This window comes from Sphaerodactylus townsendi, linkage group LG05, assembly GCF_021028975.2.
Source record: "Sphaerodactylus townsendi isolate TG3544 linkage group LG05, MPM_Stown_v2.3, whole genome shotgun sequence".
Lineage (NCBI taxonomy): Eukaryota > Metazoa > Chordata > Lepidosauria > Squamata > Sphaerodactylidae > Sphaerodactylus > Sphaerodactylus townsendi.
In genome coordinates, this window is record NC_059429.1 from 58,384,710 (window position 1) to 58,401,691 (window position 16,982).

Genomic DNA, 16,982 nt, shown 5'->3' on the forward strand with positions numbered 1-16,982 from the left:
AACATGAGGCATTTGACAACATGAAATGATATAAAGCACACATGCAGAAAAGACCATAGTTTAGGTTTATCCACTGTTTTGCTTCCCAAAATCTTGTTATATATTCTACTTTCCTGTATTTTAACTTGCCCTGGGGCACTGGTCATAATTCAGTACATACTAACACCATCATTTATTATGTTCTCTCTAAAATGAGTTAAACTGAACTGTGAACTATTCAGAATTTACTGTTCTAAACTCATTGCCATGTAAAGAAGTTTCCACTGGGCATGGGCTCGGTCTCATTTTAGTTTTATAGCTATACTTGCCTCCTCAGGCTATCTTATGAAAAAAATTATTTTTCATTAACTTTGATCAATGTCTTAAAGTTGTCCGTGTAAATACCTTAAGGGAACCCCAGAATAATCCTATTCCAGGGAGTACCATAATGTAATCTATAAATGCAACACAATGTGTAATTATAGTACAGTAGTAAGATGTGCATATTTATAGCTCTCCCCATTTGTCTTTTTGCAATGGTTTGGCCTTTTCAATTTTTTTACTGGAATACAAAACTATTGTATTTTTTTATTTATATGTTTGGCTTATATCGCTACCCCACAAAAGCAAGGTTCATGGCAGCTACAACAATAATTAAAAGCAATATACCATACAAAATCCCAGTGAATAATTTGAAACCAATCAACATGCATTACCTTTGCACATTACCTTTTATCACTTCTTTAGGCTTAAATACAATTTGGAAGCAGGATTACCATGTTAGTAACTGCCCATTTAGAAATATGATAGCACTCCTCAAGCTGTATATTCAAATGACATATGAACTGTATTTTTGCTTCATTCAATAAACTGCCTGATAATACGCCAAATTGGTCATCATAAGTAAATAAGGTTTTATATCTTGCTTACATATCTTTTGACCTGTTCCTACTGATCTTTCCAAAAGTTCTGCAACATTTGTGATTAATATTGGGAGGTAGAGGGTATTCTTATGTCATTCGACAAGACAACAACATTGGTTGGGATAGTTACGTGTTTATGAAAAAAGTAGCCAAATTAAGATATAATAATTTGAGGCAAAATTCAAATTGATCTGCTATCTGAAATCTTCAAGCTGTAAATAAAAAAGCTCTATTCAATTCTATCACATGCTTTCTTGATATCACAGAAACCCAAAACGTATGCACTGAACCCAAACCACAGAGTTTTGGATCCCAAAGTGTCCTCCTGGGTACAGAAGTGGAAGGGGGTCATTTAATCCCACACATTGTTTTGTTATTTTTCTTTGCCTTGTCAGTCAAGGTCTCTTCTTATACTCCAGGGAAGCCCTGCCTAGGAATAAAGCCTGACTGAGGCTGCACTCACACAGTGGCATTTTCCCCACAGACCATATATCCTGGAATAAGGAGGTGAAACATCCCGGTTCGGCCATGACTTCTGCATGGCTTCCGGGCCTAACTCGGGCCCACCCTACAAGATTTCCCTTATCCCGGGGTTTCAATAAAACAATAAATTGGTGGCTCTTTTAAAAGAACACGTGCCTATCCTGCTCCCATGCAAACACCGTGGGAGAAGGACTGGTTTATTTTTCCCACCTCGCCACCTGCTGTTCCTGCCCAACAGCTGGAGCCAATCAGAACGTAGGAAAAACAGGACAGTTCGCACATGCACGGCAACATTGGCGTGGAAAATGAAAGTAAACTGGGGGCACAGTCACCTGGAGTTCTTCCTCCCATGCTGATAGGCAGCCGTGCGAAGGGGGGAGACCAAGATACAAACAGCCCGGTATGTACAGTATGATCCCGGTTTTCTATCTGGAAAATGCCAGTGTGTTCATTGCAAGAGCAAACAGAGAATAGCTTGAACATTGGCAACTGAGCTTTCACAGTTTTCTGTGTACTTTCCTCTGTCAATTACCATGTTTCTTGCATGTTGTTCCACCTTATCACTAGAAAGTTTTAAGGGCTTAAAAAAAGTTACAGTACTATAGCAAGTACTTTAAAAGAACAGCTCACCAAAAACTTTCCAGTTTTACAGCAGAGATAGTGGCTAAGAGAGGACAATGGAAGGAAAACAGCAGTTATGTAGGTATGACTTTTGAAAGTGTTGACCTTCAGATCCAAACACCACAAAAATATGCTTGTGCCATATTCTTCCCAAAAAGCAGGTTTGGGAAATAAAATTTTATTTCTTTATCTATCTGTTTAGAACATTTAAAATGATGTCTCTCCATGAACCTCCCTAAGGCAGCTTTACAAAATAAAAACAATAAAACATATTAAAAGATATTAATTAAATCTAGCATTTAAAAAATCCCCAGTACAGCATAAAGACAAAGACCATACAAACCGACCACTGACAGCTTAAAATAAGTTTCTAGCTAAAAATAGTGTTAAAAAACCAGCCCCTTAATTTAGTCTGTGTGAAAAGAAATACTGGCTGGGCATCGAAAGGAAAGCAGCAAGGTGAGACTCAAGGAGAAGGGAATTACGCAAACAATGACAGATTAATAGAACAGGATATCACATGGATGCTTAAAAATACTCCGATTTTGAATACTAAAGCGAAGATAACCCTCAATGCAGAAGCAGCCTGATAATTTATGTACTTGGAAATACAATTACCATTTTTTACAAAGAAAATGAGTTGATATGATAGGTCTAATGTTAGACTTTATTTGATTTTAAAATTAAATCTGTCTCTTTCAAAGACAGAGGAAATAGTTTCTAAATAGAACGATTAATAAAAAACTAATAAGTATCCATACATTTATTGTTGAATGTTTTATAGTATCATGGTAGGAAGCTATCTAATCAAGGTGCTTTATTCTATAACCTCTTAAGATGTAACATTCACCATTATGTTTCAAGTACTTTCACCCAGCATATTTCAGGAGAATGTAATAGTGCAATCCTCTCAGTATGCACAGTGGACATTTTGTTTTGTTTTTCCCCCTTGGAGTGTGTGTGTATAATCTTCATGTATACTTATACTCTTTATCCAGTCATAGATGAATAAATAGATATTGTCACAAATGACTTACAGTGACCACATAGGATTTTCAAGGTGAGAGACATTCAGAGGTGGTTTGCCATTGTTTGCCTGTGTATCACAACCCTGATATTCCTGGAAGGGAATACCCACCCAAAATTAGAGTCCAAGATAAGAATCTTGGCCCAAGGTCACCCAGCAAGCTTCTGTGGCAAAGTATTGTCGAAGGTTCTGTGTATTGTCGAAGCTTCTGTGGCAAAGTTGGGAATTTGAGCATGGTTGCCCTAGGCATTTTCTGCATGCACAGCTTGCCAAAGATTTTCCCAGTGGTCAAACCTTGAGTCTGGGAACCATTTTTTGTGGAATCATCCGACACACCTCCTTCCCCCCTCCCATTGTTACGTGTCCTTTTCTCTTGTCTATTCAATTGCATTTATTTCACATGCTACTGCTGAAAAATGCATTATTCCTGATAGTGGAGGGATGTCATCTTTGATACAGAAGAACGTTCCCCCTTTTTTCTTTTGCGCAGACACTCTATTATTACTACACAGTTACATTTTGAAGCAGCAATTCAAAAATGTCCCAGCCTCCATTTCTACTACGAACTACTAACCCAAGATGGAAGCCAAAACAATTCCTGGAGTAGAAACTATTACCTTAAGGAACAGAAAGACGTTGCCCACCCACACCCACACCCACACCCACACCCACACCCACACCGAATCACATTTTTTGGTCAAATTTGATCTGCAGTAATGCACAATCATTAATGCAGCAGTCCCCTATTACATGCAGCAATTATTCCTAGTGCTCTTTTTAATCATCCTAGCGTTTCATCTTTTTATCACTAATACATTTTTTAACCTTACATTTGAGGTAAATTTGCACAAACTGGAAAGAAATAAAGTATCACCTTGATCAAGATGGTTATCTCTCGACTACCATTTGGGTAGCTTGGTCCCAGGTATCGCCACACATCAAGTACTGAAGATGGTTCTGGATTTTAAAAAGAAAATGAAGAAGCAGACCGTGATATTTCTGATTTCTGCTTTTAAATGAATTTCATGATAACTGCAATTACCTGGAGTTTTGGTCTTAAATCAGTTGAGATTTTATTGCAGAGTTTCACATAATCCTTTGAAGCCAATGAGGGGAGCTGTTTAAAAAATCTTTTTTATGGTAGTGGCAAGACTGGGAAATGATCATGTCCATTTGAGGTCTGTGCTGGCATAGTAAAAAGGGTCTGTTCCACAGCAGTACTACAGCCTTTCTCTTCTCTCCTTTCCATTGTATCCTCAAACAACTTCCATAAGCTACTTCTGGGGACAAAAGACCCTTGGAAATTGAGGCATATCCATAGAATCAAACTACCACTACAATCCCCTCTGGAAAAGCAGAAACACATTTTACTTGTGGAAAACACTTTGGATCTCATTCTATGTTTGAATTAGAATTAATAGTGATATGCTATATAGATTTCCTCAGAGTAGCAGACGATATAATTGGTTTGGGCCTTTTCTCTCCCAGCTGGTGATACCTGGTGATCCAGAAGCCCTCCCTTTTACTCAGGATGAAAATAGGCATAAAATTCTAAGGGTGGTCACAACAATTTCTTCACTTTACCAAACACATCAAAAGTCCTCATCACAATTGGTTTTCCCTTGTTCTAACTGTTTCATGCTGAAAACCTGCATGAGTTTCCTGTCAGAGTTTACCACAAGTAAGAGAAAGAACATTTGTTTAGAGGGCAGGAATGGTTTTATCAAAAGTACTTCTGCCACTTACAGTGGTGGATTCCACACAGCACAAATATAGCATCTTTAGGACATTTTAAAAAGCATTTTGAGGAAGAACTTCACACAAACTTCACTCTCTTCTGCAAAATGAGTTCAACCCATTATATTCCTCTCAACCTGGGTTTTTCAAAAATGGCTAAACTAGCCATCTTCCCCGCTCTCCACCCCCCCAACCCAGGTTGAAGATGATTTCTGCCTGCTGAGCAATCAAGTTTTACATTGATTGGGTTTATTTATTTGTTTGTTAGTTTATTTATTAGTTTTTTATACTGCCCCATCCCCGAGGGGCTCTAGGCGGTTTACAACATAAAATCCAGCACACTATTTAACGAGGAGCAAATAATAAGAACAGTTTACATGGCTCCAACAATTTAGATTACTAAAATAAGTAATAAAATCCCTTTTAAAACAACGGTCATACAATAAAAGGCGCCCAATAAATCTAATATCAGACCCTCCCCTCAGATCAGAAAAAAGAGTAGAGAGTAGAGATTAAATTATAACATAGGCTAACAACTTATTTAAGGGCCAATGGCCTCATGTTAAACTTTTAAAAATATTTCTATGGGCCCTGGATACTTGTGCTGCATGATGCCTAAGAGTAAACTGTGTGATAAAAAAAAGTTAATCATGATTTGTTTACAGAGATGCAGAACAGGTATGATAATGACACTTCTCAAATTAAGAATTAATTTCCAGTTCATAGTGATCTTTGTAAAACTGAAACCAGTAGAAATATTTTGCATATGTTCAACTTGAGAATTTTCTGCAGACTTTTGGCATTCATAATATGAGTGAAGTAAAACATGCTCCCCAATATTTTGTTTTTATGCTTTGCTGAAGATGTCACAGGAAATAAGACCACAGCCAAAGATTATAATCAAGTACTTCTGTTCTTGAGCTAACCTAAGCACAGCTTCCTTTGTGCTAGGGCAATTTTGTACACTTACAATGTTGTGCTGAAAAATATCTAGAAGCTCACTCAAGTGGGCTAAGTGCAGCACAAATTGCTTGATGTTGTTTCATGGCTATCCTGTCTTCACTTGAGTCAGGAGGATGAGAAAGAAGGAACTGTGATGCTCACCAGCCTCTGGAGTCATATATGTTACAGGTTCACTCCATATGCTCCAAAACCTTCCAGTTTGAATTAACTTGCATCTAACTTGGAACTCATACTTAGTGTTTGCATCTAAGTTGTACTCAGTGAAATCCCTTTCAAAATCAATGACCAATTCTCGAACCTAAAACAGACAAGCAACAGGTCGGTTACGTATGTATCTTCCCCAAATTGGCTAATACTTCTCATCCTCTAGCTTGTTTCATTCACCCTTTGCTGGGGCAAGTAACTCACATGCCAAGTTTCTCTTGCCATCTCCTTGTGACGCTCTTCACAGTAGATGGCATTGTATGCAGTTCGCTTCTCCCACTTAATTATAGTCTTAAATACTGGATACTCCACAGTTTCAGTCTGGGTTATAGCTGGTGTCATCGGTATCGCTACAAGTGATACAAGAATAAGATGTTTTCAAAGAAATATGCTACATTAGACAGTGCTGATAAAACTGCTTGTAATTTGCCGTTAAACAAACTTTCAAAAAAAGTTATTTCTAAACCTGGAGAGAAGCAGGAAAGACTTTCAGTCTATAGTCACAAGCCTGAATAAAACTTTTTACAAAATATGAACACTGAAATCATAGTCAAGTCAAATAGTAATGTCCATGTAGTATCCTAATTATAAAACTTAATTAGGATAAAGTTGGTGTAGTGAATTGAGTATTGGAGCAGGATGATGGAGGTTCAAATCATCTTAGGTCTATGGTGGCGAATCTTTGGCACTCCAGATGTTATGGACTACAATTCCCATCAGCCCCTGCCAGCATGGCAATTGGCCATTCTGGCAGGGGCTGATGGGGATTGTAGTCCATAACATCTGGAGTGCCAAAGGTTCGCCACCACTGTCTTAGGTGGTGCCCTATGAGTCTTAATCTATGTCACAGGATTGTGAGGATGAAAATGGAGGGAGGAAACAATAATGTTTGCTCCTCGGAGCTTCTTGAAGGAAAAGTAGAAAAGTATAACAAATAGCTAATGATAGATTTGTTTGAGATAAAATTTAGTGAAGAGTTTTTTCAGCTTTGATTATTGATTGTTGTGACGATACAGGATTTCATGTTTTAACCAGAATTGATTTTTTAAAAAATCTGGATTCTTGATTTTGCTGTGGTAATACATTGTGCATAAATTTGCCATCTCCTTGTGATGCTCTCCTTGTGATGTCATCCCAAGTGCTATGCATACAGAAATACTACAGGTATTTTATTTAGCTGGTTATTGAACTAATTTCTTCAATAGTGAAACTGCTGGTAAGACATGCTTAACAATTACCACCAGTCTTAACGCATTCACTGCTTCAGCATGACAACTGTCTTCCATGGGTATACCCAATTGGTACATAGTACACTGAGGCCGAAACACAATTAAAAGCATCTTTCTGCTTTTCTGGGTTACTTACGTTGTTTGGGTTGCAGCTTATCCTTGGCTATTGAAACTCAGTGCTTGTTTGTAGTATAATTTATTGAAGTTTCTAAGCCTTGCATTGCCTTTTCTTTTAAATCAACTGCCTACTTTTTCTACAATTGTGAAATAGATTATCTTCAGCCAAAATAGTTGTACACAAGTTTTCTTATTCACCTTAATTGTAATTTTGCAGATAAATTATGAAGAAAATTAATATTACTGAGTAAAGGAGGACTGTACATCTTGAGGGCAAACAGCAATATTTGATGCTGTCTCAACTAACTTCCAGATATTTTCAGTCTGGATCTTGAAGGTCATGTGCTCATTCAGTCTAGTTCGTCTCAGCAGTGACCACAATAATCTGCTAGTGTAGTGTAGATTAGACTCTACGTCTGCAAATGGAAAACCTGCCTTTGTATAGAATTAGCAATATTGAACACTATCATGATGTTCTCCAGAAGTTTCATCTGCCACAGCCTCAATAATATTTAGTAACATGTTGAATTAAAACTAACACCTAATACCAACTTTTTGCAAAAAGTTCTCGTAATGACTGTATATTACCTATCTCCTCGAGGTCAACATGTAATGGATCTGAATGAACTGCTCCTAGGTCATTTTCAGCATAGACCCATACATAAAAGCTTTGGTTTTTCGGGAGGTGCGTCAGAGGGATGACACAGAAACTGCTGCTTGAAGAAAAAGTTTTGTTCTCTTCTGTCTGTAAACTGGAAAGTTTAAAATATATTAAGATACATATAATTCTGCTATGGCTATGAACCTTTGGATTAGATCCTATGAGTTTGTGAGGGGATGGTATTCACAGAGGTGCATCTCTCCACCAATCCCTTTCTCACAATAGGTCTCTGTCACCCTTGAAAAGGACCACCTTTGTGGGCAAAAAACTATGGGTGCAGGGGGCTGGGGTGAGGTACAATGACCCCACCAGAGCACTTGTCCCACCATGTTTCTCCAGACAAGTTTCTGCCTATTTCCTTTCCTTGCTGCAGCTTCAACTCCAAATCTAATATAGCCATTTAGGGGGGAAATGAAATTGCCTATTCAACCACAATAAATAATGTAAGTAAAAGTACTGTGTTGTAGCCACTGTTCTGGCACTTAACAAAAAAAATGGGGGGGGGTGTTGGTTGGTTAACTTGTTCAGCAATGTAAGTGCATATTTTTGGGAACAGAGAAAATGTTTAAAATAAATGACTGAAAATGACAATTGAGATTCTAAAGCACTTTTAAAGCACTTCCTGAATAATAATTGAGTTGTCGGGAAGCCTCATCCAATGGGCTGGGTGCCAGCCATGGCATGGCAACTGCTCCAGCCTGCTCCCATGGAGGCTTCCTGGTGTCGTGGGGAGGCTTAAAATGCAAAAAAGTCTCCCTGCTGCCAAGAACTTGGGGGAATCAGTGGGGTACCTTCTTGTGTATAAATGATAAAATGTGCGCAGACCCCACTGCGAATCAGCAATTGTGCCAAAAACCATAAGTGTACAAAGAGCCCTTGGCACTCATAGTGGGAAAGAGGCCCAGTTATACTGTCTTGCCCAGAACTTACAAAAACCTGGACCAGCCCTACATACAGGTTCGTTTTGTGTTAGCTAAACAACAGTTGCTCTGAGCCAAACTGTCTTCAGGACTGGGGAGACATTCAGTTAAAAAAGCAGCAGGGCTGAGGGGATGCTTAACTCTTCCCCTGAAGCTGCCCCCTCTACCAGTCATATGTAACCCCAAGCACTGAGAGGGACTGTGGATGTGAGGGGGGCATTTCTGGATGATTTTAGGGAAGAGAGGGAGGAGAGGCTGTACTGTCTAATCCAAGCTGTGTGGGAACAATAGCAAAGGAGCGGCACCTTCCTTTTAAAAATAGAGCTGCAGCTAGAATAAGGAATATATCTAGCAACCTGGTTTTTCAGAAAGTGTAAGTAGAACACTCCATCTGTTTCCAGTTATCAGAGCTACAAGATGTGAACTATCATCTTTCGTTTGTGGTTGCTGACTGTGACCACATGCTAATACACATAGGCCCTTTCCCCACTTACCGTTTGCTGTGCGCTACTCTCCCCAAATAGTGCGTGGTCCAGCGGCGCTCCCCACGAGTCCGGGCGGCGACAACGCAGCCGCCCCGACTCTGACACTCTCACGTCCGCTCAGCGAGCGTCATTTCTGGTGCTGAAGAAACGGCATCTTCTGAATGTGGGGAACACGACCCCGCGGCAGAAATCACTCGTGCTGAGAGTAGCGCGCCGCAAACGGTAAGTGGGGAAAGGCCCCTTGTAAGATCTCAGCATCAGTAACTGCTCTGTTATCTGGACCTTCAGTTCAGTACTCAAGTAACATTAGCCTTTTCCACTTGAGTAATTTACAGCATATCTTACTACCAAATGCTACATTTTTTTCCTTTGAATTCCACACATGTTTTCTTCCATTTGGTTCTGTAAACATTTCCCCTTCATTTTTCTTCTGCTGTTTTTCCAAGCACTTTAACTGCAGCGGGCTTTTAAAAAATCTGTTTCTGAGCTAGTTTCTTTTGAGTGTGTAATCATATTGAAATGATCTTTATTCCTCTCCCCCACCAACCACCTGGCCCTTAATTGTCCAACCTCCCCTTCAGCCATTTACTCCTTCCCATCTTCTCCAGCATGGTGTAGTGGTTGAGAGAACCAGATTTGATTCCCAACTCCTCTACTTCAGCAGTGGATTCTAATCTGGTGAACTGGTTTTGTTTCCCCAAACTTCCACATGAAGTCTGCTGGGTGACCTTGAGCTAGTCACAGTTCTCTCCAGACTTTCTCAGCCCCATCTGTGTCACAAAGTGTTTATTGTGGGGAAAGGAAGGGAATCATAAGCTGCTTTGAGACTCCTTAAAGCTAGAGAAAAATGAGGATAAAAACCAACTCTTCCACTCTTCTTCATTTTTAGAAGGATTACTCTCCCCCTGTCACCTTATATTCAACTAACAATGTAGCACTGAGGTAGAGATGCAAACTAGTATTGGATCAGCTTCGTCAATTTCACATAGAACTAGCAATGTAATATTAGGGCAGAGAGCAATTTTGAAGTGGGGGTGATGGCATCAGCAATAGAATGACTGAAAAGAGCTGTAGGAGTAATGGCTGCATGTAATCGGAACTGCTGCAGTAATTATTGATGCTATTGCAGATCAAATTTGGCTGAAAATGTGGTTCTTTGTGTGTTGGGGGAGGGCTACATCATGTTTCTGTTTTTTCAGATAATGGTTGTTGTTTTGGCTTCCATCTTGGGTTGGTAGTTCTCAATAGTAGGAATGAAGGCTGAGATATTTTTGAACTACTGCTTCAAAATGTAATTGTGCAGTAATCCTAGAGTGCCTGCACAAAAGGAAAAAAAGAGAGTTGTTTTTCTGTGTCATGGATGACATCCCCTCACCATGAGGAATGATTTGTTTTCAGCAGTAGCATGTGGAATAAATGCATCTGAAGAGACAGGAATATAAACCCAAAATAAAGGGGAGAAAGAGGTGTGAAGAATGGTTTCATAGAAAACATTTCCAAGACACAAGGTTTGATCACTGGTAAAATATGTGGTATGCTATGCATGCAGAAAATGTCCTCGTTTTGGGGAGACAGTATACACCCAAGGGCATGCAATGAAGCCCCACAGTTCTTTCATTTTCTTGAGCTTAGCCATTTCTTCATGGTTCAGAGGTTCCTCTACTTAAGAAAATGGTTTACATTTGAAACAGATGCATCACACCCTCACCTTTTCAAATACAAGTTGTATGTAGTGTCTAAATATGTGTCTTTGCCTGGGTTCCAAATGCACGTCATATTATCTGAAGGCTCATATATGAAGCAAGTTAAATTGACAGGCCTGTCAGGCAAATCTACAAAAGAACACAGGACATCAGAGTATGTTCATTCAAAAGATTTAAAAGGTAGTTAGTGTTGTGTTTTTCCATTGACTCCACAGTCTCTATAATCATTCTAAATTACATCTGTGCAAATAATTTTTAAAATGTGACTCTTTTCCTTAACAGAATACAGGGATAGCAATATGAGCAGTTTGAAAGGGTGATCTTGAACATATTTACTGGGAAAGCAGTTTAACTGAAAGCAATGGAATTTATTCACATGACATGCATTTAGGAATGAGGAGTCAGTCTTCTAAAATCATGTTTGGGAGAGGACTTTAAAATAAAATGCAATCACTGTAAAATTCTTGATCTGATAGCATGTGTTCTATGTAGAGAATATTCCATTTTGTATCAGCCTTTGAATCTCACATACTAACAGCCCAATCCACAGTCCCATGCCTCCAGAGGGCTTTCTGGTGGTGCAGGGAGGCAGAAGTCCCCCAACCCCACTGCCAGAAAGCCCTCCATAGGACTTAATGGATTTATGCCACCCAAAATGGTGGTCTAAATCCAAGCCCCAGTCAATAACATAATTGGCCACAAAGCTGGAGTGGAAGCTGACTAACATTCAAGTCCCTGCTGTATCAACAGGGCTGGCAACAGCACAGGAGCACTTATGCGGTGCCCAGTACTATATCCAGGCATCCCAGACAGTCATGATGTCCACCCGCTGGCATGTTTGCCACAGGGAGGACAAATTTGCTGATGCGAGCCTGCACTGTCTCCACAAGTCAATTCAGTTTCAAAACCTTTAACGGCATAAGGTCTCCACAAGTTAATTCCCCCACCCCTTGCCAGATTGGGCTGTAAATCTCATTTGACTGGGAAAATTTAGGTTACTGTCATAAATCTTGGAGCAATTTTAGTTTAACCTACTTCACAGGATTGTTGTGAGGATTGAAGGGGAGGAAACACCTGATCCATATTGATCTTTTTGGGGCAAAAGTGGTTAAAATATATAGATGGATGCCTATTTCAACTACTTGGGCAATAAAAGTGAGGATAATTTTGGTAGAATGTATGGAAGTTGTTATGAAAAAGCATAGGGCTTCTCTTCCTAGCTAAAATATATATTTTGTTGAAAGCAATGCTGGAATCCTTTGCAGACTTACTTACGACTAAGCTTAATTGAATATAATATATATAACTGGTAACTATGCAGTATTATTATGGTTAGACTTCACTCAGAGAACTGTGTTCAGTTTTGGGTACCACAATTTAAGAAGGATGTTGATAAGCTGGAACATGTCCAGAGGAGGACACTGGTGAGGGGTCTGAAGACTAAGGGCGTTTCCCTACTTACTCATAGCCCCCTATGCCGCGTGCTACTCTCAACGCGCGTCATTTCTGGTGCACGCCCGGGCTTATCCATGACCCCGTGCTCTGTGCAGGGTCATCAAAAGGTGCCGTTTTGAAGAGCGCCAGGAATGACATGCACTGAGGGGGCGTGACAGCGGCAGCGTCGGGGTGGCTGTGCTGTCGCCGCCCCTGTAGTGGGGAATGCCGGGGGACCCCGCGCTACTTGGCTACAGTAGCGCAGGGCAGAAGGTAAGTGGGAAAACGCCCTAAGTCAACTGAGGGCAAGGCCAGGCTGAAGGAACTTGGTATGTTTAGCCTTGAGGGATGACTGAGTGGTGATAACAATCTTTAAGCATTTGAAGGGCTGTCATATAGCGTTTGAGCTCAGTTGTTTTCTGTTCCCTCAGAGATTGGACCAGGACAAAGGGGTTGAAATGAAATCAAAAGAGTTTTCAGCTAAACATTAGGAAGAACTTGTTGACAGAGCGATTCCTCAGTGGAATTGGCTTCCTCAGGAGGTGGTGAGCTTTCCCTCTATGGAGGTTTTTAAGCAGAGTCTAGATGGCTATCTGAAAGCATTGCGGATTTTGAGAACTTAGGCATATTATGAAAGGAAGGGCAGGAAGGGATGAGTCAGTGCTTGAATCTCATAGCCCTTTTTTACATGCCTAGGGCAATGTCAATTGCTGCTTTAGGTTTAGGAAGGAATTTTCCTCCAGGACAGATTGGCCAGGGATTCTGGAGGGGGGGTTGGGGTTTTTTTGGGGTTTAGCACAAGTGTCACTGGGGAAGTGATGGGGAGGTAGTTGTGAATTTCCTGCACTGGCAGGGGATTGGACTAGTTGATCTTTGAGATCCCTTACAGCTCTATATTTCTATTGCCATTATTATTGATAAAGCACTAAAAGCTAGTAAGTACTGGTCAACAACTGAAACCCATATTACCCACAGGTTTGCATTATAAACAAGCATTAAATTTGGCCTACACACTGCACTAATTACAGTGACTTTGCTGCAAGCCAGTTTTCTTGATGAAAACCCTAAACAAATATTTAAAAATTATAAATGAAAAACCCATCTTCTGGATGTCTTCTCCACCAATAAATCAGTGTCTGATTGTCCCAAATCATTTGAAATCACCTAGAACTAACAAAATAAATTACTTACAGCCCATGCAAAATTCTGTTCCACAGACCACTTCCTTAGGAGCCTGTTGGGAACATCTGGCATAACACCCAACGGTGGAAAATGGACTGTGGAAATCTTGAAGCTGAAGCTGAACAGTAGTTTTGTTTATAATTGACAAGAATTGGTCCTCAATACGAACTTCATTTAGTTCTATGTATAGTTTGGCTCCCTTACACAGTTCCATAGGGGAGTGGCAGTGTATAGAAATACTCTGACCCATTGGAATGACTCGGGCTGGTTCTGTCCATACTTTCCCAGCACAGGAGACAACACCTGTGGAGAAAAAAAATTACTGTAAGAATATGAGTAATTAAAGAAGCATTATAATGGTTTGAGCATATAACACAATTGGCTACTCTTTATTTGGTCATATTATTTCATAGTATTTCAGCCAGAGCAAACTGCTGATGACACTGTATGAATTGAGAGGGACTGACAAGTATCAGATAGAAGTAGCTTTGAAAACCCAACCAGCAATGTAATCTCTGCCTAAATGAGAAATATATCAATATGACCACATTGTATGGAATGGCCAATAAACAAAATGATTCTAAATATACTGAGAGAAGAGCCATAAAAACATGATCATCACAGAACAATACACCAGAGTACCTTCCTGTCATAACTTCTGAAGGAAAAGCATTCAGATGGGCCAGCATAAAAGCCTTTCTATATCTCAGTACAGTTGAAGTCCTACTTTGGAAACTTGAATTGGCAGTATATTCCAATAGCAAGAGATGAACAAAACCCTATAAGATTTTATAATAGTACTGCTATACTGTTGCTTTTGCAGGAGGAAATTGACAAGGAACTGCTGCAGTAAAGCACCATTGGGCGATTTCCCACTTTAATAAAAAAACCGGAGGCAAACTGTTCTCGAAGGTTTTGAGCGCGCAGTCGTTTTCCCCACTGCACCTTTCTCTGAGGAAGTCCTTCTTCATCTAGCGCGGCTTCAAAAAAGAAGGCACTCCCCAAGACCGCATGCTCACTGCTGATCGACAGGGCGTGTGTTTTGATTGGCTTGAGCATCGTTCTGAAGGCAGCCAGCATTGGGGCAGAGAGTTGAGGCCGAAAACTTATGAATGAAGCGGCGAAATTAATTACAGCTCACTTTGGGTCTGATGTGACCTCGCCGCCAAGCCAGCCGCTTACAAACGAATCCGGGGGGGATAACGAAGCCGGGCATGGGGGTGGGGGTGGGGGGGCGGACAAAGGGGGAAACACAGCAGTACCACCGACCAAACCTCCTGTTTGGGGAGGCATCAATGGGGTGTCCTCTTGCAGCTTGTAGACGCAGATAGAGGACCTGATAATGGGGGAAGCCATCGGGGTGTGATTGGATGGAAGGGTTAACGTCACTATGAGCTGCGTGGAAATTGAAAAACTGAACCCCGCAGTCACCTCCCAGAATTTCCTACTCCCCCGCGAAGAGCGCGGGTTTTTGAAAAAGTTGCAGTTCCTTCCAGGAACATATATACCGCGCGCTGAGGGGGAAGGAGAGCAGCAGATTCGGGGTCGCTGTGCAGCTGCCACTGGCACTGTGGGGAACGCTACGGGAGCGCGGGTTAATTCCCACTGGCACCCCGCAACAAATGGTGAGTGGGGAAAACCCCATTGTTACTGCAGAAGTCTCTTGTCAATTTCCTCCTGCAAAAGCAACTTCTCTTGTCAATTTCACTCACTCCTAACTGCTACACATTGTCTCTTGGCCTTAATGTGATATTGCTCATTCAGGAGGAAATTAACAAAGGTTATACAATTGATTTGGCTTGTCCCTGTGCCTTTACGTTACATTGCTAATGTGATAGAGATTTTTTAAAAATTCCCTTCAAAAACAAAGGATGAGAGAGAGGAGAAAATAGATGAAGGGGAGGATAGTTCTTCTGCATCATGGAGGACATCTCACCATCTTAGGAATAATATGTTTTCAGAAGTAGGTTGTGGAATAAATGCAACTGAAGAGACAAGGAGAAAAATGATGGGGGTATGCAGGTATGCAGAATGATTTACAGTAAACATTTCAAAGACACAAAGTCTGACCACTAGGAAAAGCTGTGCATGTGGGAGTAGCAGCGGTGTAGGAGGTTAAGCGCTCGTGTTTCTAATCTGGAGGAACCGGGTTTGATTCCCCGCTCTGCCGCCTGAGCTGTGGAGGCTTATCTGGGGAATTTAGATTAGCCTGTACACTCCCACACATGCCAGCTGGGTGACCTTGGGCTAGTCACAGCTTCTCGGAGCTCTCTCAGCCCCACCTATCACCTTTTGGTGATTTATAAAGCTGCTTGATCAGAAGTAAACAACACTTATCAACTGAAAATGCATCCAGTATCTCATAACTGCTTCCTCAGGATTATATCAAAAGCAGCTTTGAGATCTATAAAAACTGCTGCTAATATCCCATTCCTGGATGTTGTATACTTGGAGGGTATAACAATGGAAAAGGGTATTAACAAAGGGTATTAACAATGATCAGCTCTGCACAAACCTCTTTGAAAACCTGCCCAGTATTGATTCTTCTTCCAACCAAATTATTCATTTCTTATAAAGGAAGGAAGGATATAATTTTCCCAACCTTGGGAAGAAGACTTATCAGCCAATAGTTAAGAGGCTCTATCAGGTTGCCTTTTAATATACTGACACAATAATTGGTTGCCTCCAAACTATAGCCATAATTACTGTCTTATTTATCTGTGAGATAACCTCAACTTACCAATCAGAATTAGATCTAAGGAGTCCAAATGGAACCACATCAGGGCCTGGGGCCTTTCACATTTTCACCCCCCATGCGAACAGCTCCCTGGGGATGGTGTTTTTGCCATCCCTAAGGCGCTGTTTTTGGCCCGTGCGGAAAGGGTCATGATGAACTGATAACAAAGTCTGAAAGCAGTATTTTTGTGCTTTCAAATGTCACACAGAACATAATACTTACCTGGCTCTTTAGCTGCTGGACATCGATTGAAAAGAAGGACTTGGTCAAGCTCGCAGAAAAATATACACAACCCCATTAAAATTTTAGATGTAATCATCATTCAAGCAATGGATGTCAGTAAAAAGGCATTTCCTAAAAACAAGTAGAACAGTATTAGTGCCTTCATCTGTTAAAGTATAATTTTAAAGAGATAAAAAAAATAAAGTTATGAGATACCAGTGGAAAAATATCAAGCAATAAGGAGAAGTGAGATTGGTTTTGAAAATCAGTTTCTTTATATATATATTTTATTTATTGCTTTGACAAGATTTGTTTAAAAGTTTGAAAGGCGTTTGAAAATGCAGCATGAGAAATC

The 16,982-nt window shown here is 40.4% G+C and overlaps 1 protein-coding gene across 1 annotated transcript in view; it reads right to left on the reverse strand.

Moving 5' to 3' along the window:
* Positions 1 to 16,727, reverse strand: part of IL23R (interleukin 23 receptor) — a 28,718-nt gene extending 11,991 nt beyond the window's left edge. The window contains exons 1-7 of the mRNA XM_048498923.1: positions 16,628 to 16,727; positions 13,678 to 13,971; positions 11,058 to 11,181; positions 7,872 to 8,035; positions 6,142 to 6,287; positions 5,875 to 6,031; positions 3,908 to 3,990 (exon numbers count right to left, since the gene is read on the reverse strand). Coding sequence (XP_048354880.1) covers positions 3,908 to 3,990; positions 5,875 to 6,031; positions 6,142 to 6,287; positions 7,872 to 8,035; positions 11,058 to 11,181; positions 13,678 to 13,971; positions 16,628 to 16,727 — 1,068 coding nt within the window. The remainder of the gene's footprint in view (positions 1 to 3,907; positions 3,991 to 5,874; positions 6,032 to 6,141; positions 6,288 to 7,871; positions 8,036 to 11,057; positions 11,182 to 13,677; positions 13,972 to 16,627) is intronic.
* Positions 16,728 to 16,982: the final 255 nt, after the last annotated feature.